Source organism: Hemicordylus capensis, chromosome 2, assembly GCF_027244095.1.
Source record: "Hemicordylus capensis ecotype Gifberg chromosome 2, rHemCap1.1.pri, whole genome shotgun sequence".
Taxonomy (NCBI): domain Eukaryota; kingdom Metazoa; phylum Chordata; class Lepidosauria; order Squamata; family Cordylidae; genus Hemicordylus; species Hemicordylus capensis.
Genome location: NC_069658.1, coordinates 43667159 through 43694663, shown reverse-complemented (window position 1 = coordinate 43694663; position 27505 = coordinate 43667159). Strand labels below are relative to the sequence as shown.

At 41.1% G+C, this 27505-nt stretch overlaps 1 protein-coding gene across 10 annotated transcripts in view; it reads right to left on the bottom strand.

Annotated features, from left to right (window-relative positions):
• The window catches only part of MAST4 (microtubule associated serine/threonine kinase family member 4), a 443961-nt gene that overhangs the window by 263758 nt on the left and 152698 nt on the right, over nucleotides 1–27505 (bottom strand). For 6 of the 10 annotated variants that reach the window (XM_053288780.1, XM_053288778.1, XM_053288779.1 and 3 more), the window contains one exon: nucleotides 17817–17891. The exons of the other annotated variants lie outside the window; for them this stretch is intronic. In XM_053288780.1, the coding sequence (XP_053144755.1) occupies nucleotides 17817–17891 (75 nt within the window). The remainder of the gene's footprint in view (nucleotides 1–17816; nucleotides 17892–27505) is intronic. 10 annotated transcript variants of the gene reach the window in all.

The following is a 27505-nucleotide window of genomic DNA, read 5'->3' as shown; positions in this document are numbered from 1 at the left end:
ACCGCAAACATGTTACATAAACCCCAAACACTGCCACCCCTTCAGATTACATGACAGTCAGAAGGAGCAGGGCATTTTCATGCCCTCTATGGAACTCTCTCCCCATGTATGACAGTCATGCCAACTCCCTTTTAGCTGTAATAACTTTTAAAGTTGCACTGTTTGTAGATTATAATGCTTCTAAGTGAGCAAAGAAACCCTTCTAACTGAACAAAAAGGAACATAGGAGACTCGTATCTCCTAATTAGTGTTCATATTTCAAACATGGCCACACCACAAATTTCTTTGATGGCATTATAGTATTAGCAATTTCATTTTCTGTCTCTTTCATAATGGATCCCAATCATGGAATTTGTCTTTTTTTTCCCCAGAGTAGTCACGCACTGGGTCAACTTTTTTACTGAGCTATCCACTACAACTCAAAGATCTCTTTCATAATTAGTCACTGACAGTGTATATGTGAAGTTGGGATTTGTTGCCCTTATATGCATTACTTTACACTTATTTATGTTAAGCCACATTTGCCATTTTGTTACCCAGCCACCCATAAGAACATAAGAACAGCCCTGCTGGATCAGGCCCAAGACCTATCTAGTCCAGCATCCTGTTTCACACAGTGTCCCACCAGATGCCTCTGGAAAGCCCACAGTAAGAGCTAAGGGCATGCCCTCTCTCCTGCTGTTGCTCCCCTGCAGCTGGTACAGTCATCCTTCGCCAACCGTGAGGGTTCTGTTCCGACAAAGCCTCACAGTTGGCGAGCCATAGAAATCAATGGCAAACAGGGGGTTAGGGGAATCGCAGTTCTGATTCAGTAAAAAAATACAGTTAAACAATTGAAAAAATCCCTAAAAATCACCCTCTGACCCCAAAAATAATTTTAAAAACTCAAAATTGGCCCCCCAAAATCTCACCAATCCACTGATACTCTGGCTGCAGTTAGTGAAACCTGCCACGATTTCCCAGTCACGGATACTCAAAACAGCGATGGGGAAACCTGCGGTTGGCAAGGGAGGACTGTATTTAGAGGCATCTTGCCTTAGGCCAGAGGTGGCCTATAGCCTCAGTCTAGTAGCCAGTGATAGACTTGTCCTCCATGAATTTATCTAAGCCCTTCTTAAAGCCTATTGGCTGTTGGCTGTCACCACATCTTGTGGCAGAGAATTCCATAGATTAATTATGCATTGTGTGAAAAAGTACTTCCTTTTGTTGGTCCTAAATTTCTTAGCAATCAGTTTCATAGGATGACCCCTGGTTCTAGTGTGAGGAGAGAGGGAGAAAAATTTCTCCAAGTTTGGACAGATAGATTTGGAGCTCTTGACCATCCATTTTGGTTTCCACCACCCTGAACACCCTAAAATAAGAAAAATTTATTTATTCCTCATGGTCAGATAGGTACTCCTTTAGAATATAGTGTGATCCATTCTCAATGGGATTGAGTGGGATTGACAAACCCCAGACACCAGGGAGCTGTGGCACCTAGACTAGGACATCCAGAGGTAGTGTTATTTAGTAAAATATTTGTCCCAGGCAGTCCTGTTTCTGTTAAAGGGGTTGAAGAGAAGCTCATTTACTTTCTCCCTCTACAATGTCCATCACTAAGTCTGGTAATTCTGCCCTGTGTCCATTGTCTCCTAAATTTGGGGGCTGGCTGCTAGATCCAAAGAAAATGTGTCAAGGCCTGCTCTATTTCTCCAGATCCCAGAGATATATAGCAACTGTGACTTAGCCATACCCTTATAATGCCCTTCTATGACCGCAGACAAAAAGGATTAGAAATACAGAGCAGTGAAAATCTTCTTAAACTAATCCCATTTATCCACTCAAGATATTCTTCAAATGTATGCTCTCCCTTCGAGAAAGGATATCAAGGTAGCATCTTGCAGTTGTAAATTGCTGCCAGGTCAGATTCCCCAGCAATAACTTCTATTTGAAATGTGATGTGGAACATAATCTAGATAAAACAGCATCCTACTGAGTTCTGGGAAAGCAGAGCCAAACAGAGCTGAGCAAAAAATGAGGGGCAAGAATAGAATAAGAAAAAAAGAAGTTCCATAATGACTACTCCTCCACACAAAAAATTAATCGATTATGGTGTTTGAAGGCAGCTGGAAAAGTAATCCTAGGACTAGTTCCCATATAATACTTGCCTTCACAATATTCCTTTTGGAATTATTTCTATCAAAGCAGAGAGAGAGAGAGAGAGAGAGAGAGAGACCCCTTATAATTAAACTTGTCATCTATGCTGATTTTTCAAGGGAATTTAACAAATAATTTTGGGATTCCTATCAGATCTTATTCATAGATCCTACTGAAAAATGTGCATGCATAACCAAACACCAAAACAACATATGCTTCCTCACCGATATCATTCCAAACACACTCCCCAAATATTTAATCAGAAGAAACCTTATTACCATAATCTTTGCCAAGCACTTATTAATGTTGATCAATTTTATAAATCTATTAAGGGCATATTAGGCACAGCTGATCTCAAACACAGGTCTCTGCCAAGCAGGCACTGGCTCAGTACTCCTTGTGTAATCATAGTTTTAGGCCAGAAGAAAAATTGTTTCAATATTAACAAACACTATAGGCAAAGAATAAATAACTCGGCCTCTTACAAATGTTGAGAGTTCAGAGTCCAACAGGAGGCTACTACTGCCTCCCATGCATGTAACATGGTCTCTGCCAAGCAGACACTGGCTCAGGACTCCATGCATATAGCCAGTGCTATATACCCCAGCCAGCACATATGAATACGACTTCGACAAGTATTTATATACTGCTTTTCAACCAAAGTTCCCAAAGCGGTTTACATACAGAAATTAATTATTTAAATGGCTGCCTGTCCCCAAATGTCTCACAGTCTAAAAAAGAAACATAAGAAAGCAACCAACAACAGCCACGGGAGGGATGCTGTGCTGAGGTTCGATAGGGCCAGTTGCTCTCCTCCTGCTAAATAAAGAGAATTGCCACTTTTAAAAGGTGCCTCTTTGCTCAGTTAGCAGGGGGGGTTTGTAGTAGTATATACACATGGAGCCAAACACCTATCTCTGTCTGTATATACTACTACACATATTTATATACCGGGATATTAAGCTTAAGACACTTTCAGAATAGCTAAAAAGCTGAAGTTTGGGGCAGGTGTGGTCAAGAACTCCCTGGGAAAATGGGGGAAAGTTAACTTCTTCTCCTCGGAACTTCTCCTCAGAACTCAGGACATGAATTCTGCTGTCACACACCTGAATAGCCCCAGATTAGAAAATGAGGGGGGGGGTTTGCAACACCTGAAAGAAGTACAAATCTGAAGTGTTGGAAAAAGCAACTTCCAACACATGCTTTTTGTATTCCTCTGCTCAAGAGCAACAGGAATATACCGGGCATTCAAACATTCAAGCTGAAATATCCAATGCGAAAGTTCAAGCATGCACCTGATTTTCTCATCAGAACCAATAAGCCAAAGATTTACTCTAACTGGAATGCACCTATGTTACACAGAGTATAAGTGCTGTATGTATGTAGATCTTCTTTAATAGCATCATGCGTCCATGTGTCATCCTATTTGCTTCAAGGTTGAGAGGCTCCCAAAAACTTGCAAAGCTTTATCTTATTAGGAAAAAAACAGTGAGAAACCCAGCTCCCTCTATCAGCCCATTTACCTCACTCCTAAATGTTACCTGCATGCCTAAACGTGACAAACACTGCAGCGGGGAGGAAGGGTTCATCGTGTGAATGCACAGAAGACCACTCAAAGAACAACAGTTATAGGGGAGAAACCTGCCTTTCTTCTTCTCTGTGCATCACACATGAGATAACAAGCTATCATAATTGGATGGCAGGTGCAGCCCAAGCATAAACAGATAAAATTATCACAAGACACTCTCAGAAATGAAATTTATTTCTGGTGGACAGCAGAGTGAAGTACAGAAGAACCAAACAAAGCATGAGAGATAGACTGAACATCTAAGGCATCATTCCTGATAAACGTAGTTAGCCAAGACCATGTAGCGGCCTTACACATTTCAGTCCCCTATGGAAAGCTATGGAAAGTAGCCATCGCCAGCATGGAGTGTGCTCTAATCAGGGTTGGCAAAGGCTCTGAGGCCAATGTACTGGGATGAAACAGGTAAGCCTCTAGAAGGCTCCAAATACAACACAAACAGAAATGTGGATCTGAAAAATGACTGTGTGAGGTCCACATAGAAGGCAAGGGCCCTTACATCCAGCGAATGAGAAGCATGCTCCTTCTTTGTTACAAGAAAGGGGGGAAAGATATGCAAAGTAATTTATTGCGATAAATTAAACTCAGAGAAAACTTTAAGCAGGAAGGAGACATCTGGCTTCAAAATAACTCTATCCTTATAAAAAACTAAATATGGTCCATCAGAGTGTAATGCTTTCAACTCACTCTTTGAGCTGACGTAATTGCAACCAAAAACACTACCTTTGCAGACAATAATTTAATTTTGCATGTCACCATAGGCTCAAAAGGAGGTTTCATTAATTGTTTCAATACCAGAAGTAAAATCCAAGGTGGGGAACATTTGGGAGCAGGGGGAAACAATGGAGGATCCCCTTCAAGAACTTTTTAACCAGCGTATGCGATAACAAACTAGATATTAAGTGCTTATCTGCTATGGCAGCCAAGTAAACCTTCAAAGAAAAATAAGCCAACCCCATATCTTTCAACAGCAACAGATATTCAAAGATCAATTGTAATGGCACCTCCGAAGGAGACGATCCTTTGTCCTGTAAAAATTTACAAAAACGGGTCCACCTCGCAGCATAAGATTTCAGCATGCTTATTGTGGAAGGCTCCCTTGCCGCTGTCAACACAGCTTGCACCGGATTACTGAACAAAGTCACAGTTCTATCCACCAGGCTGTAAGGCGAAAAGACTCCATATCCAGGTGAAGATGCTGACCTCCCTCCCATGTCAGCAGATACAGCACAGATGAGAGGTACTGGTAAGTCCTCTGTGACAGCTGGAGAAGTGTGGTGAACCAGGGCTGCCTGGGCTACCATGGAGCTATTAGGATGCCGTGTCCCTCAGCGATCTTCTGGAGGATTCTTGGGATCAACAGAAAAGGGGGGGAAATGTACAGCAGCTGAACCGCCCCAGTGCTGTAGGAATGCACCCCCCTCCGAATCTGAGTCTACTCCGGCTCTGCTGCAGAACCTTACAAATTGTGCATTCTGAGCCAAATCAAGCACATTGTGCATCTGAGCCGAAGCAAACACAGTCCCCCCACAGGTGGAAAATCTTGACCAGAATGCCACGATTCAAGCACCACTCACAGGAGGGTGTTCTAGTGGCTTAGAGCATCTGCTAGGGTATTAAACTCCCACTGGATGTGAACTACAACTAGCCAGATGTCTCAGCCCAGGCACCAAAACCAGTGGCACATCACCAGGCCGAGCAGGGAATGAGATGCTGTCCCTACCTGCCTGTTCAGATACAACCTAGCTGTTGTATTGTCTGTGAGAAGAAGAAACAGAGACCCTACTATGTACAAATGGAAAGTCCTGAGGGCCTGGAACATGGCCATCAGTTCGATTTAGTTGATATGTCAGAGACATTCCTCTCAAGTCCAATTCCCAGTGACCACCAGGTGTTCGAAATGCACACCCCACCTGGTGTTTTATGCATCCATGGTGATCATGAGTGGGTGAGCTCTTCCAAAAGGGAGTTCCTTGAGCAAGGTTGGACTGCACCGTCCACCAAGATACCACCCTTTGCAGGATCAGGCCCAAGGCCCATCAAGTCTAGCATCCTGTTTCACACAGTGGCCTACCAGATGCCACTAGAAGCCAACTGGAAGTAATTGAGAGCATGCCCTCTCTCCTGCTGTCACTCCCCTTCAACTGGTACTCAGAGGAATCCTGCCTTTGAGGCTGGAGGTGGCCTACAGCCCTCTGACTAGTTCATAGACCTTTCCTCCATGAAGTTATCCAAAACCCTCTTAAAGCCATCTAGGTTGTTAGCTGTCACCACAACTTGTGGTAGAGAATTCTACAAGTTGATTATGTGTTGTGTGAAAAAGTACTTCCATTTGTTGGTCCTAAATCTCCTGGCAATTTCATGGGATGACCCCTGGAATTTCTCTCTATCCACTTTCTCCACACCATGCATGATTTTATAGACCTCTATCATGTCTCCCTGTGGTGGTCTTTTTCTTAAACTAAAAAACCCCCAGGTGTTGTAGCCTTGTCTCATAAAGATGCTGATCATGTTGGTTGGCCTCTTCTGCACCTTTTCCAGTTCTACAGTGTCCCTTTTTAGATGTGGTGACCAGAATTGTATGTAGTACTCCAAGTGTGGCCACATCATAGTTTTGTATAAGGGCATTATAATATTATATATCTATATATTATTTATTTGATTTCTATATTGCCCTTCCAAAAATGGCTCAGGGAAGAGAAATAATTACGGAGAGAAATAAAAAATAAATAAGATGAATCCCTGTCCAAAAAGGGCTCACAATCTAAAAAGAAACATGAGATTGACACCAGCAACAGTCACTGGAGGTACTTTGCTGGGGGTGGATAGGGCCAGTTACTCTCTCCAGCTAAATAAAGAGAATCACCACGTTGAAAAGGCACCTCTTTGCCAAGTTAGCAGCGGTAGTCATTAGCAGTTTTATTTTCAATCCCCTTCCTAATTATCCCTAGCATGGAACTGGCCTTTTTCACAGCTGCCACACATTGAGTCGACATGTTCAATGAGCTGTCCATCACAACCCCAAGATCCCTCTCCTGGTCAGTCACCAACAGCTCAGATCCCATCAACGTATACTTGAAGTTGGGGTTTTCATCCCAATATGCATTGCTTTACACTTGCCAACATTGAACCACATTTGCCATTTTGTTGCTCACTCATCCAATTTGGAGAGATCCTTTTGGAGCTCCTCACAATCCGTTTTGGATTTCACTACCCAAAAGAGTTTGGTATCATCTGCAAATTTGGCCACCTCGCTGCTTACCCCTACTTCTAGATCATTTATGAATAAATTAAAAAGCACTGGTTCCAGTACATATCTCTGGGGGACACCACTTCTTACTTTCCTCCATTGTGAAAGCTTTCCATTTACACCTGCCCTCTGTTTCCTGTCTTTCAACCAGTTAGCAGTCCACACAGGTACTTGTCCCCTTATCCCATGACTGCTAAGTTTCCTCTTTGATGAGGAACTTTGTCGAAGGTTTTTTTGGAAGTCCAGGTATACTATGTCAACTAGATCACCTTGATCCACACACTTGTTGACACTCTCAAAGAACTCCAAAAGTTTTGTGAGGCAAGATTTACCTTTGCAGAAGCCATGCTGGTTTTCTCCCAGCGCAGCCTGTTCTTCTATGTGCTTTACAATTTTATCCTTGAGGATGCTTTCCATCCATTTGCCTGGAACAGACATTAAACTAACTGGAGTGTAATTTCCCGGATCGCCCCTAGATCCCTTTTTGAAAACTGGTGTTACATTGGCTACTTTCCAGTCCTCTGGTACAGAGCCTGATTTGCAGGGATAAGTTATATACTTTAGCAAGGAGATCGGAAATTTCACATTTGAGTTCTTTGAGCTCTCTTGGATGGATGTCATCTGACCCTGGTGATTTGCTAGTTTTTAGTTTTTCCAGACAGTTTGGAACATCATCTCTTGTCACTTCTATCTGACTCTGTTCTTTAGCCTCCATCCCCAAAAAGCCTGGCTCAAGAACAGGTATATATGCTCAGTATCCTCTGCCGTGAAGACAAACGCTAAGAACTCATTTAGCTTCTCTGCAACCTACATATCCTCCTTAATAATCCCTTTCACTCTCTCATTGTCTAATGGTCCAACTATCTCCCTGGCAGATTTCCTGCATCTGATGTATTTAAAGTTTTTGTTATTCCCCTTGATGCTTTTAGCTAAATGTTCCTCAAACTCTCTTTTTCACCTCCCTTATTGGTGTATGTTGCTTTAGATGATATTGCTCTCCTAGCACACCTGAAACGTATGAAAGGTATTTATGCAGTTTGTAGTTGTGGAGAAGCAGTCCTTCCACCCTGGACGCTCTACGCGGCTGGACTGCTTTGGTCCTGGTTATCTCTCCTCTTTTAGTTAACAAACTGCCTTGTCACTACTACGGACTTCTGTGTGTTGGACTCCTTGCTGCAACCAAGGATATTACATTACAGTCATCTTGTATTTCTTTTGCCAGAGTTTGTGCTCCTTTCTGTTCTCTTCATTTGGACAGGCCTTCCAATTTCAGTAGGAAATTTTCTTCCCCTTTATAACTTCCTTGACTTTACCTGTTAGCCATGCTGGCATTCTGCTGGACTTAGTGGTACCTTTCCTCCTTTTGGGTATACAATCTAACAGGGCTTCTAGTATTGTGGTTTTGAGTGAACTCCATGCACTCTGGAGCGAAGTGACTCTCCCGATTTTCCCTTTCAGCTTTCTTTTCACCATACTCCTCATTTTGGAGAAGTTTCCTCCTCTGAAATTCAAAGTGTCTATGTTAGACTTCCTTCGTAATTCTCTCCCCATATATATGCTGAATTTGATTGCACTATGATCCCTGTTCCCTAAAGGGTCGATGACACTGACATCACGCACCAGGTCCTGGGTGCCACTCAGGATTAAGTCCAAGGTCGCCTTCTCTCTGGTTGGTTCCATGACCAACTGTTCTAGGGCACAGTCATTCAGCGTATCTAGAAATTTGACCTCTTTGTCATGACCTGACTGTGAATTTACTCAGTCTATGTGTGGGTAATTGAAGTCACCCATTATTACTGCCCTGCCTTTACTTGACACCTCCCTGATTTCCTCTTGCAGCTCCCAGTCATTGTCAGCGTTTTGATCTAGAGTGCAATAGCACATCCCCAGTAGCACATTTCCTTTCAGGCCCTGTAGTTTCACCCACAGGGTTTCTGTGGAGGACTCCGGTCCTCCTAGGTTTTATATCTTGTTAGGTTCTATCCCTTCCTTAACATACAGTTCTACTCCACCTCCAAGGCGCCCCTCCTTGTCCTTTCTATAGAGTTTATATCCCGGGATAACAATGACCCACTGTTCCACCATGTTTCTTTTATGCCCACTATATCTATTTCTGTGTTAGCAACCAAGCACTCCAGCTCACCCATCTTGGCTCGGAGGCTTCTGGCATTAGCATATAAGCACCTATATGCTGTATCTCTCACCTGGTGTATGCTATCTTTCTTTTGACTCTTTGACCAGCTGGCACAGCCTTCGATCTGCTCTTTATGCAGTTCTGCTTTGTCCCCTTCTGTTTTATCTTAATCCTTTGCACCCTCGCATGTGGCTCCTGCCAAGCCCAACTTCAGATCTGCCCACTTCTTAGTCCTTATGGCTACTTTTCTATTAGTCAACACCAACTGCATGCTGCTTGGGCCCAGGAGTAAAAGGCGAACCGCTGGGGCAGGAGATGCGGCTGGGACCGGAGGCACAGGACGAAGTAGCAGCAAAACTGACAGTCCCTGTAACAGAGGAGCTGCGAGGGCAGGTAGTGAAACCACTGAAGGTGGCACAGGCGGTACTGGTGGCCCACAAGGCAGATCGGGAGCAGCCTGCATGGCTTGCTTAGCTGGCATTCCTCTCGTACAGGGGAGAGAACAGAAAGAAGGCAGTGACAGATCCAAAGTCCCTGCTGCAAATGAGCTTGTCAGGAGAGCTCTTTCCCAGTGGAAGGCGCAAAGACAAGCAGCCTGCTTTGTAAACCCTTTACAGACGGAGCAGAGGTCAGTTCGATGCAACTATCCCAAGCAGGTCAAACACAAGGAGTGGCCATAGGAGGAGGGAAGCTTGGAGGAGCACCGAGAACAATTTTTGAAAACCATCTTTGTGGCCATAAGCGGCCCCAAACTGGGGGGGGGGGGTCCCCTGGTTAAAACTAAAATGCAAAATGTGACGGAAGAAGCAAACAAGAGGACAGAAAGATAGAACAACAAAACCAATATGATCGTAATTAGAATCTTCACAGGGATGAAAGGCAAAGCTAGAGAAGACAGCCGGAGGTGCAGTAGCTATGGTGGTCGAAGAAAGACTGAAGGAGTGAGGTAAATGGGCTGATGGGGGAGCCGGCTTCCCGCTCTTTTTTCCTGATAAAGTAAAGCTTTGTAAGTTTCCAGATAGTGACTCTGAGCAGGCACAAATCCCATGTGTGATGAACAGAGACTATGAAGAAGAATATCTCCTTCTTGGGCAGGGTGTTTAAGCAAGTGGAGGAGTATTTGACTCTAGGCTCTTTTAGATAATGGATTATATTTCCTAGACCTCTCAGTGGCCATCCATACCATTGACTATGGTATCTTTCTGGATAGGCTCTCTGAGCTAGAACTAAGTGGTTTGGTGGTTCCACTCCTACTTAGGGCTGATTCCAGAAGATGGTCTAGGCATTACTGCTCAACCATGTGACATTTATAACATGGGTTTCCTCAAGGCTCCATCTTGTCCTCCTTGCTTTTAACAGATAACTCCTTTTAGGGATGGCCAAACAGTTGCTGTTAATGAGGAACAAACCTGCAGGAAAACATACTCTTTGAGATTTAGTGGCAATGTCACCCCTAAGTATGCAGATAACACCCAGCGCGCACGCGCTCTCTCGCTCTCTCATATACATGAGCGTGCACACTTTAGTCAGACAAGCATCTAGAATCAGTAATGGGCAGGGTGATGCCCCCGCCCGCAAAGCTCAATACCAATCAAGACAGAAGTGCTATAAGCCATTAATCTCCTGAATCTACTATTTCGCCTGTTCTGAATGGCACTGAACTCTCATTAAATTGTGTTAAATAAAGTTAAATAAAGTGTGTTAAAAAGGAAGGAAGGAAGGAAGGAAGGAAGGAAGGAAGGAAGGAAGGAAGGAAGGGGGATTAGATATTGCACAGCAAGCCATGCAACCAAGAGGAATGTGGACTTGCTACTTCCAGAGTACTTACCAGTCAGTTGCCACTCCTAACACAGGCAGGGGAGGCTCCAGGCAAACAACACCTGGCACAGCTGCTCTGACACACACACCATCATTTACCTGGAGCCTCGCCCTCTTGCAGTAGAAGTGGCAATGGGCTGGTAAGTGCAATGGAAGCAGTGAGCCTGCTTTCCTCTTGGATACATGGCTCGCCGAGCAATATCTAAGCCAAGGTTTGAGGGTGTTCCTAGATCCATGCTGGGCTTTTCATGAGCGGCAGCTAGTATGCCAACTGTACTCCCTCCTAGAAAGAGTGGCCTAGCCACAGTTATCCTTGCTCTGTAACTTCCAGAACTGACTACTGTAATGCACAGTTCATGGGAATGTCCTTCAAGATTGTTCAGAAGCTAGTTATACATTCAAAATACAACTGCTGGAGTCAGTGGTATAGCAAGGTTAGAGTGGGCCTCGGGACAAAAAGTGAAGATGGGCGCCCTTGCTCTCTGTCTTCTTTGTGCCCACCATCATATATTTGCATGCATACAACCCTAGTAATGTTCCTATCCCTATATGCCCATTTGTGTACTCTCTCTGTTTCTCTCACACACGCATACACAAACTGTTTATTCCCAAACATGCATTCTTGGGAGTTATAGTTTAGAGCTACCACACCTCAAAAAGGAGGTCTGGAACTTATCAAAGTTGCTCCAAGGACTCTGGATACCACATGAGAAGTAAGAAAGGACTTGACTTTTGAGCACCGGAAAAATATGGACACAAAATGAGCCATGACCAGAGGCAGCCCTATGCTTCCAGACATAAGAAATAAGAAGCACTGAAAATAACTCAATGCATGCTTCTGAGAGGTTTCTCACATGTTTTCATATGGCAGTTTGCAATAGAAAGAATGGTACAAGTGTAGATACCCTCCTGGAAAGTTGAAAATGACTGAAATAATGATAGGCCTGGGTTTAAAGTTTAAATAGGTGATTTTGAAAGTGAGTGTTATGATTTCATAGTGAGCACAGAGGGGCAGCTAGGTAAATTTGGACCCTGGACCTAATGGCTTATGGGGAACCCCTTGCAAGATAAACATCCTCCCCTCACCCACACACACATACTCCTCCATCTCATCCCAGAATGCTCAAGCAAAGCATTCTGGGTTGGAATTTTAAAATTATTTTTAGAAGGAATTCTGAATGTACTCTTCATTGACCTGCAAATGCCAAATTTTGCATGGACAATCCTGCCATTTAAATCAGCTGAATGCACTACTTTTTACACAAGAATACATTCAGGAAAAGGTTGAACTTATTTATTTTGTATTTTCAGAAGAAATTCTGAACATACATACATATAAATATCAGGGTTTGCATGGACAATCCTGCCACTCTCCCGTCTTCCTCTCTCCTTTGCAGGGGTGTCACTAGGTACTTAAAAGATCTGGAGCATGGGTCCAAAGGGCTTGGCTGCTCTCTAAAAGCAGTTTACGCTCTCTAAATTTCATGCTCTCTAAAAGGTATCCAATTCTCTCTTCCCCACTAGTTTGCTTCACTACTAAAAATGAGAATTTGAATCTCCTTTTTCTCCTGCATAAGATTTCTCCTGCAATCTCCAATAACAGTTATAAAGTTTCCAAAAAAATTTCTCCAATCAATACCCACACAGCTGATAACCAAGTTGTGGTTAGAATGTTAAGACTAGTGTAAGAAACAGAAAACTTGCATTCAAATCCTTTCCCATTAAGCCATGGCGCTCACTGTGGGACTTTAGATAAGATACACACTCTCTCCTCCAAACCTGCCAACAACATAGAACTGTTGTGAGGATAAAGGTGGGAAAGAAGAACAGGTACACTACCCTTTGAAGCACAGGAAGAACTCTTTGGAGGAAGCACAGGATATGTGTTTATAACATATAGATAGATAGATAGATAGATAGATAGATAGATAGATAGATAGATAGATAGATAGACAGATAGAGATGTTGACTTTTAGCTACATGCACTTCAATCCTAACTATGTGAACTCAGAAGCAAATTCAACAAGGTTTTTTTTTTTTACATCCAGCACAGCAGCAAGTACCCAGTTTGATCCCTTCTATGAACTACACTTAAGCAGAAAATATGTGACTACAAGCAGAAGGAAAAGCCACAAGTTTGCTACCAATTTAGGTTTATATATCCACCAATCTGATTTCAAACAGGACAACAGAATAGCATACATGGAGTAACCCCAATTTCTTAGGATTTACAGATAAGCACTTCAATGCCAAGCGAGCTTTTAAAAGGACTTTCCTGTGATCTGATCTGCAAAGCCTTATTTTGAAGAAAGTGTATTAAAAAGATGTACTGTTGGTGATGGAGGAAGGAAAAATGTTTAATGTTCATTTTAGCAATTTGCAAAACTACTTTCAAGACATTTGGGTACATTAGTCCACTACAAGCTTATAAAAGACACAGTATATAAGTTATTTATCTAAAGTTGCAAGCATAAAGCAAAATAAAATAGTCAATAAATATTACAAGGAGAAATGTTGGAATAGAGAACCATTTTCTCATGTATTCTGCTATGTAAGCCATTTTGAGAATTCTGTTGCTAAAAAAGCAGTATATAAATATTTTAATAATATAAGGCAAAGACATAAGGAAAACACACACACACACACACACACACACACACCCCAGATTAAGGCTATAAGCAGTTTAGTATCTTCAAAAACAAGCGCATAGTTAACCAAAAGGCAGGAAAAAGCAAAAACTTTTTGTAAGAGCATTTTACTTGAATAGTTTTGGCTTACTCTTGGCACCTTATGCTGCTTTGAAAATGATTTTTTTTTTTTAACGTTTAAAAACCTCTCTCTCACACACTTACATAGAAGGGGGGAAAGTGTATATGTATGCATTGCAGGGGGGGATCTCTTACACACACTTACACACACACACACACACACACACACACACACACACACTATGCAGTAGTTTCAAAATGGGTGAGAGGTAGGTGGGGAAGAAACAAACACACAGACTTTCAAATGCACAAACGCACACAAGTTCAGATACAGGGGCGGGGAGAGAAACACAGTAACTTAAGAGAAGGGAACAAATCTCTCACTCACTCACAAAGCAAACAAATCTCCCACAGACATGTTAAATTTCCATGTGGCTTTTCCATGTGGCTTGCTTGCTCTGAATTTGCATTCAAGTGTCAAGCGGTGGAGGAGCACAAGGGAGAGCCAATTAGGCGGCTGTTGCTGGTGCCATGAGAAGGCAGGGAAGGAACATTTTCTGCTAAGGGCGGCAGCGAGGTGCAGCAGGTGGGGGAGAAACTCCACTTTGGCTGAGAGCAGCCAGTCTTTTTGATGCGGGGGAGTGGGGAGAGCCTCTGGGGCTCCCGGAACTGCCCAGGACTCTGCAGGCCCAGAGACATTTGTCCTCCCTTGCTCTATTATAGCTATGCCCCTGGCTAGCATACTAGCTGGGGCTGGGTGGTGGGAACAAATTTCAACAGTGCTTAAAGAACTTGACTTGCTTCTGGATCATACGAGCAGAATTCAAGGTGCTGGTGCTGACCTACACGGCTTTGGATCCAAGCACCTGAACAAACACCTGCTCCCAGAATCTGCCCATACATGAGGATCATCTACACAGACTCTCCACTGGGTAGTCTAACTAAGTGGGCAAGACAAGTGGAAACCAGAGAAAGCCTTTTCAGTAATGACAAGGCTCACTTACTACCTATACGGCTAACCTTTTCACACCAATTACTTTATTCTCCAGGCCTTTTAAAGTTTTTGTTCTTTTCAGGTGGGTTTTTAAGTTCTGTTTCTGTATTATAGAATCGTAAATATTGTGCATTTTTATCTAAACTGTCTTGAGAAACTGGTTTCTTGGAGGTGATTGTTGCAAAGAACTATCACTCTAATGCACTATAGCCTTCTCTGTCATGCTTCTCTGCATGTCTACTCAGAGCATAGTTTGGCCCTATGCTCTTAGATTCTATCTTCGCCTCCTCCTAAATTTACCTGAAATGAAAAATATGGAGATCTTATCCACCTGCTTACAAGATACCTAAGCACATGCAACTGTGCTAAAAATCTTGCCAAGAATTATGTATCCAAAGCCCAACAAATGCATTAGTCTTAAACAGATTAACTCCCATCATATGCTGCCTACATGCCTTGGAGCATATCAAAGTAGACAGTTCTAAAAAGCTAAACAAATTGCACAAATCTACTTGACTTTATGCTGAATCTGGCAAACTAAATTATGTACTAGAAGTCCTTCTAGTACACAAAACCACTAAATATGAACTAGAAAAAGTACTCACTTGTTTCTAATTTTAGAAATGTACTAAACATGTATTATGGTGTGTGTGTGTGTGTGTGCGCGCGCACGCACCAACCTGTGAAACAGAGTGCTTTTCCCCACTCCCATGGACACATGCCCCAAGATTAGCTAAGGACTCTGGTCAGACAGTTTCTCAATTTGCTCCCTTGAATCTGCTTCTGCTGATGGCCCAAAGCTGCATTTCCATGGTGCCAGAGTTCTTGCTGACTTGGCGCCTTCCTTCCCCACAACTTCCATTAAAGGTGAGGTTTCCCTAAAGGTCAACCTGAGTCCCTGTGTTTTGTCTGAACTGCCAAGGCTTTACTTCCTTGTGCCAAAGTTTATTCTTCATCCACCCACGAACTTGAAATCAATACTCACCAGTCACAAAGGATTTAGGAGGGATATATTGACTATAACTCTCTCTTTGCTTTGTCTATCAACTCCATCTCTCCCCCCGCCCTTCCCTCTTTGCTAGGACCTTCTCAAGCTTGAATTCATTGGAATTCAGTACACGGCTTAAGGACCAGCAAGGGTCTCTGTCTCTAGTCCTTGGCGAGACAGACAACCCCCACTTTTACTTATGTGCTTTTGTCTTTAAACTTTGTTTCTGAAGAAACCTGATCTTGATTCCATTACTCCCTTTTGGGTACCCTAACTCTGACCTGCCTTTACCCACATCAATTATCCCCAAAACATATTATGGCTGTATGCATGTTTGACCCTGATTCAAGCTAATTCCCCCACATAGATTAAAAGCATAGTCACAGGGCATGATAGCAACCACACACCTGAGCAATCACAGTAATAAGATTTGCCATTACTGTCAAGTTATCTTTCTTCCTACTTCTCTCTTTTTTCTATCTCCTCCCACCATTTAAACCCAGATGACTGATTTATAGTTATTTCTGTCCTTCCATTGCATCTTGCTTCCTAGTCTCTGACATCTCTCCGCTTTCCCAATCGGCATTAACATTGCTTTCTGCAAATCTAGTGAGTAGGAAATGGTTAGCAATGCTTAGTCAAAAATGGTGGAAAGATTTATAGTAGCTTCTGTGTTTTCAAAGAAAGTACTTCAAGTCCACGCCCCTTTTCTAATTGGACCAATGGTGAGAAAGTACCTGACAAGGTGACATCTGACCAACAGCAGGGCAAGGCAAAACAGGCTAGGACAGAATCTGAACATTTTATGGGAGAGCAGGACCCAAACAAACCAGAATACTGTTAAATAAACCAAGCTTTGGTGATCATCTGGTTTGTTACATAAATCTAAGGTACAATTAATTACATGACTGCATGATGTCTGAACTGACACTAAGAGCCAGTGTGGTGTAGTGGTTAGAGTGCTGGACTAGGACTGGGGAGACCCGACTTCAAATCCCCATTCAGCCATGATACTTGCCAGGTGACTCTGGGCTAGTCACTTCTCTCTCAGCCTAACCTACTTCACAGGGTTGTTGTGAAGAGAAACTTGAGTATGAAGTACACAGCTCTGGGCTCCTTGGAGGAAGAGCGGGATATAAAATGTACAAAATAAAATAAATCAATAAAATAAGTGAGAGAGGTCTTGTCATCAGCTCCTGTAGCAGAGGTAGGCAATCTTGACTCTCCAGCTGTTGTTCAACTATAACTCCCACCATCCCCAGCCACAATAAATTATAGCTGAGGATAATGGGTATTGTAGTTCAATAGCAGCTGGAGAGCCAAGGTTGCCTGCCCTTGTCTTATAGAGACCAGCACTGGCCTATTGGGACAGCTCTTCCCAGGAGTACTGAAAGGCCTGTGTGCCTTGAAGGAAAGGCAAGAAGCGGCACTCAGGTCAGAGAGCTCTTGCCATCGGCTCCTAGAGAGACCAGCACTAACTGCATGCCCTGAAGGGAAGGGGAAGAAGAAAAAACACCCAGCAAGCTCCTGTTGTCAGCTTTTGAAAAGACTTTTTAAAAATACAAATTAAAAATTGTAGGATGTAATTTAAATGTGTGGTTTAAAAAGAATCTTAATATATTGCAAATTGATCTTGTAATGTTATAATTGTCTTAGTATGTAAATGAAATGTAAATAAAAACTCCCTAGCTAATTTAATGATTGTAAACCAGTAAATATGGTCTTGTAGGTTTTTATAATTAACTACTTGAGATCTTTGGCCAGTTATCAAAGATTAACACTTTTAAAGTGTTAAAAGATCAACACCTTAAAATCTTTTACAGAAAACAAAAATCGATTTGTGCCTTATACTGTAAGATATGATGGGAACAAGAAGATCTCTAGCACCATTTTCCCCAGCTATACCATTTTTCTGAATCCAAGAAGGGTATCAGGACAAAGGGTGGCACACATAAATGCAAATAATAAATAAGGCAATTCATTTCTGCTTTCTGCCAATTCAGGCAAAAGAACTTCCCCCACAAAATGACATTTGTTCCATGGACCAGTTCTTCCATTAGCTTTTAACAGATGATAATGGCAAACTAACATGGAAAATAGGTGCTTAGGCAAGTGCTATTGTAAAATATACAGCAAACCGTCATGAAAGCTGTGAAATAGTGCCTTTGTTCATCTTATTTAAGTTGTCCTCAAGTCCACTCACTTTTGTAGCTGCTGGTTCCACTAGCCTCTGGCGATGTCGAGTTGAGCTGAAATGGCTCTTCTGAGGTGTCCCTTCCTGACAGTGAACAGAAGTGGCAAAGGGAAGACAAATAATAAAGAGGGAACGGATGGAACATGGGAGGGGATGGAATGGGAAATGATCAGAGAAGGGAAAGGGAGAGTATTTAACTGGTGTACTTTCACTATGTTTCTAAGAATTTAATTCAAGAAACAATCTTGCAACATTAATCTAAATTTTTACTAAAATTATTTTTAAAATTATATTTTACTATAAAAATTACTGAAAAAATTAGTAATATCTCAAAGACTATGGGCACAATCCAGTCAAAATTGTAGGCTTCTCTTTTCTGTTCCAATGGCAGAGACTTAAGCAGTTACTTAGCACACCTGTAAGAACTGTAAGCCCTGATAGTGCTTAACTCTGGGTTTGGACCCTATATGTCTAGTGGATGCAGCTATTTAAAAGAATAAGCCTGCATATTAATATCACAATTATGTAGCCATGCAGCAAACCTTATCTGGCAATATCTTGGCATTAAATGACAATTGTCAAAGGTGTATGGGGAAAAGTAACATTACTAGATCTCACAAAACATTTTAATATTAAAAGTAACTGCTCTGAAATTAGTAGTCATCTACAGAGTTTAAGACTTTTAATTTAGCAGCACTGTATACTGCAGAAAATATCAGAAATCTTATAAACCATACTCCTTTAATGAGCCTTATTACGCTACTTAAATGGTATCTTCATAATTAATGCATTACACAGCCTCCTACAGTTTGCAGCAGAGAGCAGCTTCCGAGAAACAGAGTTACCACAGCCACTTGAAAATTCAAACTGTTACAAAGCCAGGCTTCCAGCAAAGAAACTAAACAAAGCAACAAGTCCTTCATGAACAGCCTTTTTAAAAAAGGATATAATTAACCATGCAAATTCTGACAGCAGCATTAACTTGACAAGGACAGTCTTTATAGTGATAAGGTTCTTGAAAAGAACAGCCTCAAGAAAACCAAGTTATCTTCTAAACTGTCAGGCTCAACTCTCCAGCCACAGCAATCTTATCTTAATTTTATTTGTTAAAACTTTTGATTTAAAAACCTGTAAATTTAAATCATAAGCTTACATTACAGCATGCAGTCTCCACAAACTGTGGTTTCTGAAGTAACAGATCTGATATTACCAACTTTAATACCTGGTGAGAGATGTAAACTTGAAAGCTTACAATTTCACTCTGGTACCTGGTTCTAGCCACTGAATTGTTATGTACTCTTTGAATTCAGAGAAGCAAACTTCATATTGTATGACTAGGCACTAACTGAACTGATATCATTGAGTATATTTAACTGTCTGAGTATTTTGTGGTTAATTGTATTGTGTAGAATTATGTGCATTGACTTTTTTTAGCCTACATTCCTTAGGGAATGTAAACTTATGAGATCACCCAGCATTCTGTGTCTGTGTGTCTCCCCCCCCCCCCATAAACTTTGCAATGCCTGGACCAATATGAACCAAATTTGCTACAGCTGTCGGGACACATAGTGTCACATCAATGGTGTAGTTTGTGATTGTCATCCACCTCAATTCAAGATGGTGGACACGTGAACATTTGAGGCACAACTGGGCGAACTTGTGAACCACCTAACCAATTTGAACCAAATTTGCTACACATGTAGGGACACATAGGAATGACTCAAGGGAATAGTTTGTAATGATGTCATCCTCTGATTCAAGACAGCCAACATATGAATATTTGAGGTACAAGTGGGAACCAATTTGAACCAAATTTGGTACATTTGCAGGGACACCTCAAACGCATAGTATGTGATTATGTCATCCACCCCAATTCAAGATGGTTAACGCATGAACGTTTGAAGTGCAAGTGGGCTAACTTGTGGACCACCTAACCATTTTGGACCAAATGTAGTCCAGTTGTAGGGATAGTCAAAGTAAAGTAGGCAGATTAGTCCTTACTAGAACAACTTGTCTTTCTTTGTCTTTGTTTTGCAAACAACTATTTAAATTACATATTTATTATTTAATTTTTATACCACCTTTCATAATGCATCTCACGGCGGTTTACAAAAATTAAAATACAACGAAATTACATGAAGTTGCATATAACACCTTAAAATCAGTGAAACAGTAAAAACCATAACACAGCCAAAAAAGACCATTAAAAAAAAAAACAACTGAGAAGATCTGAGAGACCCAGCAGCTCCTAAGGAGTAAAAGCCTGAACAAATAAAAGGGTCTTTAGTAGTTTTTTAAAAACAGCCAAAGATGTCAAGGAGCAGACATTCACTGGGAGAGCATTACAGAGCCTGGGGGCAACAGAGAAGACCCTGTCCCATGTGCATGGCAATTTAGCCTCTCTCATTGTTGGCACACGAAGCAAAGGCCCCTCTGACGATCTTGTTGAGTAGGCATATGTTGGCTTCTCATTCATCTTCGGTACAATTACTGGCAACAGTTCCTACAAAATTCTGATAACTGGCAGAGGTTTTCCAATTGGAGTTTTTTTCTGAAAATCAGGTATATGTTAAAAAACAACAACACTGCTGCATCATTGCAACAAAGTGGTGGGGGGGAGGCTTAGGAACCAAAACATCTGCTTAGATATGGATCCTTAATCACACGAAGAAATTAAAAGCTGCATATTTGTACATGCAACACGTATAGGTTACAAGGCACTTTTGATCAAGGGAAATGACAAAGATATTGTAATCACCACCATGACTGTCATATTATCCTTGAAATAACTATCTACAGACTAGAAGTTTTCTTCAGTAAAGTTACAAAGTACCAATGTACATGACATTACTGATGCAGGAAAACCTGAGAAACAGCCCAACCCTTCTTACTTGCTTTCAGTGGCTGCAATGCTGTTTAGTAATTTTGTGGCAAAATAAAGAAGTCTCTGTGGCAAACACTGAAGGTATGCAGTCAGAACCCAATAACAACCGAAAATGAAGAGCTCAGAATCTTGGAGAGGTTTTTAGTAATCATGCATGACCTGTTTAGTACAACTATACAGGCCAATGATACAACGCTTTTCTATACACAGAAATCTTATGTTGACATTCCACATTGTGTGTTGCATATTAGCCATGAATAATAATGATGATGTTGGCCTTCTCTGTTCCTGCCCCCAGACTTTGGAATGCTCTCCTGGTGGCTATTTACTCCTTGGTCTCCATCATGGCTTTTAGAAAGCATGTGAAGGTTTAGCTTTTTACTCAGGCTTTTATGTCATTGTCTCCATTACTGCTTCTTTGTAGATTGTATGGTTATTTTTATGTATGTATTTTTTAAAAAAATTAATTAGATCTGTTTTTATATTTTAGCATAATATTTTAATTATGTAATTTTAATAGTTCTGTTTTAATTTTTTCTATGTGAACTGCCTTGTGATTGTTTTTAATGAAAGGCAGTATATAAATTAAATAAATAAATGAATGAATGAATGAACCTCAAAAATTCATTTCACATCCTGGCTTGAGAAAATTTCACCAACTTCCTTAATTATTACCTGCATATGATTGCTCTGAATGTTAAACCTGGAGGCAATGTCTAAGAGATTGATTTTTTAAGGAATCCCGGCTAAGATCCTAATTCTTTTCACAAAGTGGGGCTTTACCATGCCTTACTCCCTGATGCAGCTCCCATCACCCCTTGAATTTTTTCCAGGAGTGGGATGGGGGGGAGGGAAGGAGGGAGAACACAAACATACACTTTATTTAGATAGAGACTCCTTTAAGACCTTCAAATTTATTACGTTAGAACAGATGACAAGTTCTTGTAAAAACATTGTTAAAAATGTTGTTAGAAGCATAGTAAGGACAAAACATTTCAGCGTCAAACGCCAGCCTCAGTGTTGTTCTGTGGATCTTTTTCTGAGGTGTGAATTCTCATTCTATCATAGCAAATGAGCTATTTTTCAATTAAACAACTCTCATGACCCCACTTTCACTTTTTCACACTTTCCTTTACTATGAATAATATGAGGAAGTAATCAATTTAGCACACTTCACCTTATGAAGACAAACCTCATACAAATAAATTCATCAAAATTCACCCCTCTGCCCAATCACTCTTAAATTGGGGATGGGTGGTAGCCTCCACCCATTAGGCACTATCTACCAGCCCACCCCACTCCTTTGGGGCAGATCCACTTTCTGCCCCCAATCTGCCCCAAAGACACCCAAACTTCAAAAATTCTCAAAAAAATCAGCCCTCTGCCCAATCCCCCTGAAATTGGGGTGGTAGCCTCCACCCATTAGGCACTACCACCCCACCCCACTATTTTGGGGCAGATCCACTTTCTGCCCCCAAACTGCCCCAAAGTCACTAAAACTTCAAAAATTCTCAAAAAATCAGCCCTTTGTCCAAACCCCCTGAAATTGGCGTGGTAGCCTCCACCCATTAGGCACTACCACCCCACCCCACTATTTTGGGGCAGATCCACTTTCTGCCCCCAAACTGCCCCAAAGTCACTAAAACTTCAAAAATTCTCAAAAAATCAGCCCTCTGCCCAATCCCCCTGAAATTGGGGTGGTAGCCTCCACCCATAAGGCACTACCACCCCACCCCACTATTCTGCCCCAGGCCCCACTTTCTGCCCCAATATGCCCCAATCTGCCCCAAAGACATGAAATTTTCAGAAATTTACCAAAAATCAGCCCTTTGCCCAATCCCCCTGAAATTGGGGTGGTAGCCTGCACCCATTAGGCACTACCACCCCACCCCACTACTTTTGCCCAGATCCCATGCTATGCCCCCGAACTGCCCCAAAGTCACTAAAACTTTAAAAAATCACCAAAAATCAACCGTGAACCGAATCACCCGAATTTTTTGTGCCCGAAATTCGGGTGATTCGGCTCGTGCCTGAAAAATATCGGGGGACATCGGGGGTGATTCGGTTCGGCCCCGAATCACCCGAAATTGTTCGTTTCGGGCACAGATCATTCTGTGCCCGAAATTTTTTGCACATCCCTAGGAACCAAGGTCATACAGCTGTGTGACTGTGTTCCTACATTACATACTCCTTAGCAGCCAATATACTTCACAGTCTCCTTTAACTCTTCCCTACCATTTACACTGGGTTGGAGTTTATCCATCTATCTATTTGATTTATATACCGCCCCTCCAAAAATGGTTCAGGGCGTTTTACAACAAATAAAAACAATTAAAATAAATTAACAATTAAAACCAAAACTAAATCAATTAAATTAAATCACTTAAGCATTAAAATTTTAATTTTAAAACAATTAAAACAATTAAAATCACTTAAACATTAACATTAAAATCATTTAAAACCAGCTTTAAAAATTTAAACCATGAATCTAATTAAAAGTCTGGGTGAATAAATATGTCTTCAGCACTTAAGTTGCCAGAGGTTTCCAGCAAATATGGCATCTCAAAGAGAGGCACCGGACTAGCTCTCCTAGTGTCTTGGCTCCTATTCAGCCTAATTATCTTCCATGAATATGATGAGATCGGATTACAATGCAGGGCTTGGGGTTTTTTTTTTCCTCGGGGGTGGGGGGGGTAGTTTGGGGGAGATCTTCCTTGGATGAACCCCCAGAACAAATCTTTCTGCTCAGGCAACTGGCTGATTGGGAGAGGTGAAACATCGAAGCTAAGGTAGAGATGACCTCACCACTTATCTACTTTAATCTTTCCTAATTAATCTCTGAGAGAACAACAGTTGGAAGTATGCAAGATCTTTGGTATTTTAACTATGCTTTCTGAACCTTTTATTGACCTTCCTAGAAGCAATTACGGAATGATTTACAGCGTTAAGAGGAGGGCTGGTGGAGGAGAATGGTGTCCGCTGAGACTGCTGCTTGGATGTTTTTTCTTTTTCCTCTTCATCGCAGAGTCTACAGGTTATATTTTTATCAGCCCGGCCTTCAGCTAGAAGACTGTAACTTCTACCTTGTACTTGGACTTTTTCTACTATACTGGTAACTCAATGTTGACAAATTTTCAGCGTCAAGAAGGCGGCTGGTAGAGGAGAAGGTTGTCCGCTTGGATGTCTCTCTTCTTCTTTTCCACTGCAGAGCCCACAGATTACATCTTTACCAGCTCAGTTTCCAGCTAGAAGATTGTAATTTCTAGTTTGAATTCGGACTCCCCCCCCACCCGCCCACCACACTGGTATCTCTGCACTGAAAAGATATTTTATGGCTGGTAATTAAACTTACTGTTTTGTGTTTCGCTCTTCTGAATCCCTTTGAGATCCCTTCTTTTTTTTCTTTTTTCTTTTTACAAGGAGGGGATACTCTTTATTCTATTTCGGACTATGAGAATTCAACAATGCACGTTTTTGAAATTCAACATCAGAAAGCAGACAGAATAAATTGGAATGAAAAGAGAAACTCAAGACTTTTCACATTTTCCCATGCGTAAGCTTTTGCATGGAGCAAGTTGCGGCATATTATGTCTTTGGCAGAATACCTTATCTCCAGACCAAGAATGCTCTCAAAAAATTTTCAAGTTAACCCATTATTAACTTTTGGGTCTCTCTCTATTGTTTTGTTTTCGATGCAGCATAAGAAATACCTCTGAAACAAATAATATGCTTTTTTTCCCTTTTCTTTTCTTTTAAAAATATATATAATGAGATCCCTGATTTCCTTAGATTTGCTTTAAGATAAAAATGTTTTTTTAAAAAAAAAAAAGTATTGAAGTAACCAGGTTGAAACCATAAGGATTTTTTTTTAAAAATTCTTTCTTATTGTAATCCCTGTGGTGTTTTCTCCAAAAATATAACAGAAGTTAGGGAAACTAGTTTAAACATTTTTACATGCAAACACTCATATATCTCATGACTGTTGTTGCAACGTTGTTTTGAATTTGGAATTAGTCTCTGCTCATTGAAGAATTGTTTTTATATTCCCTGTTATGTAACTGCTTCTATCTATCTATCTATCTATATAAAAATTGGAAATAGGATTTGGTATTGTATAAGATTGTGGTCAAGAAAATCTTAGTTGGTCTTTAAAATGATGAGAGAGTCCCCAGCTAGTTACTTTATTTTATTAGTTATCCTGCTCCTTTCTATTAACTATCTTTCACCATCTGTGATTTGTTTTTGTATACCCGGCTCTGGATACCAGTCATGAATATATGTTAAATTGCTATATAATTGGCATGTAAGTGCTGGGAACTCCATCATAGCTCTGTGTTATTGGAAAGAAAAATTTACATCCAAATACTAAGTTTCTGTGAAGTCGGCATCTTCTCTCTCTATGAGCAATCTTTTCTTTACCATTCTAATATTTAGATACTTCGGGGAGTTAGAAGACAGGTTCAAAATTATTTTTCTAACCCCTTTATTTACTAGATAGATATATGTCCTTTTATACACTGGATTCTAGACTTATTTTGACCTTTTGGTTTTAATGAGATTTTTACAGTTGAGAGCTGAAATGTTTTCTTTGCATTATTACGTTGTCATAGACTTTTTTGTGGAGTAGTGTCACCTAGGGAGGAGAGCCAAATACGAAGTGATAATAGATATACGTGAAGATCTGTTGCATGATTCAGTGTTGAGCGTTATATTTTGGCAGATTCTTGCTCTGCTTTGAGGGACCCTTCTAGGTACTTTGATGGAGATATTATATTTTCATATTATCATAAAAATAATATTATTTATTTTTATACTATTACTTTAGAGTTCCTTTCTAGAACTCATGGTTTTCAGATATTTGTATAGAACTAATAGCTTTTACAAGTCAGGTAATAACTAATGGTCTCTTCATTTTTTGTTTATATAACATAATACTGAAGTCCGATTTAGGAATTCCCCCTCCCATCCATACTTTTTTATTTGACATCATAGGCCTATTGAATTTACAGGGGGGGGGGGTTAGGAGAAGCTGTCCACTGTTCTTGTATCAGTAGGCATGGATCTGGAAAGGATTTTAAAAAATAATCTTTCTGTTTTTTTCATAGATGTTAGATTGTATCCATCTAGTAGGGATATAACTGGTATCATCTAGTTGTGTCCCCCCCCCCCCCTTTTGTTTGGAATTGCATGCTAACCAGAAGAACCAGGATGGGAAAGACCAGAAAGAGACCTGTGCTTTTATATCTTTATTCTGAGAAAGCTTCTGGACGATTTTTATACAGGCTTTTGGATTAAAAGACGGATAATATTTATGTAGGGAAACCATTTTTACTGAAGTCATAGATTTCAGTGAGTTACATTCATGAAGGTTTTACTTTTTGCAGGGTTTTAATTTTTCTTTCTATTTTATCTCCTGGTTAATCATAAGTTTTTAATGACATAATATTAATCAATAATATGTTTATTAATATCTTTGAGTTTGTAGGTACTGGACGGGACCCCTGTAGTGGAAGTTTTGTTCTGCTTGAATTAACCTTAATACTCATGTATACGTTCCTTCCTTGTTCCTTTTTGTTGCTCCTCGTTTCGGCTCTCCCCTCTGTACTTTGTTTAACTGTTAGATTCGTAATTTTACTGATGGTAAGACTGAGTCCTATGTTAACATTTCCTATTCTATAATTATACATTTATATAAATATATACAATTACCATTTGTATCTTGCATATAGAGGAGTTTTGTTTATGCTGGATAAGCTTCTGTGTGTAATCATGTATACTCTCAGAGATCTAACCTTTTCTGGTTTTTTTTACTTAAACTTTAATAAACGTACTATAAATTGTGAAAAAAAATAAAAAGTTGCCAGAGATGGAGAGGCTCTCATTTCAACAGGGAATGCATTCCAAAGTCCAGGGGCAGCAACAGAGAAGACCCCTTCCCAAGTAGCCACTGAATGAGTTGTGGCAACTGCAGGCATACCTCTCTAGATGATCTCAACAGGCAGTGGGGCTCATGGTGAAGAAGATGTTATCTTAAATATCCAGGGCCTAAGCTGTTTAGGGCTTTATAAGTAATGACCAACACCTTGTATTTTGCCCAGAAATGTATCGGCAGCCAGTGTAATTCTTTCAACACAGGATTGATATGGTCTCTTCTAGATGATCCAGAGACCAACCTGGCCGCAGCATTCTGGACCAACTGCAGTTTCCAGACTACGTACAAAGGCAACCCCACATAGAGCGGATTGCAGTAATCCAGTATGGAGGCTACCAGCGTATGTACCACCATTTTGAGGTCATTCATCTCAAGAAACGGATGCAGCTGGCATCTCAGCTAAAGCTGATAAAAAGCACCTCGGGTTACTGCCTCAACCTGGGATACCAGGGAGAGGTTCGGATCCAGAAGCACCCCCAGACTGCAAACCTATTCCTTCTGGGGAAGCATGACCCCATCCAGAACCAGCAGATCAATCTCATCCCCCAAGTTCCGACCCCACACAATAAGTACCTCTGTCTTATCTGGATTCAGCCTCAGTTTGTCTGGATTCAGCCTCATCCAGCCCATTACTGCCTCCAGACAGGCATTTAGGGAGGTTATGCCTTCTCCCGACGAGGTTGACATGGAGAAGTAGATTTGGTTGTCATCTGCATAATGATAACACCTCGATGATCTCTCTCAGAGGTTTCATGTAGATGTTAAACAACATTGGAGACAATATGGAGCCCTGAGGGACACCATAGGAAAGTTCAGATTTTGAAGAACAAAAGTCTCCAAGAGACACCATTTGGAATCTGCCCATGAGGTAGGAGCAGATAT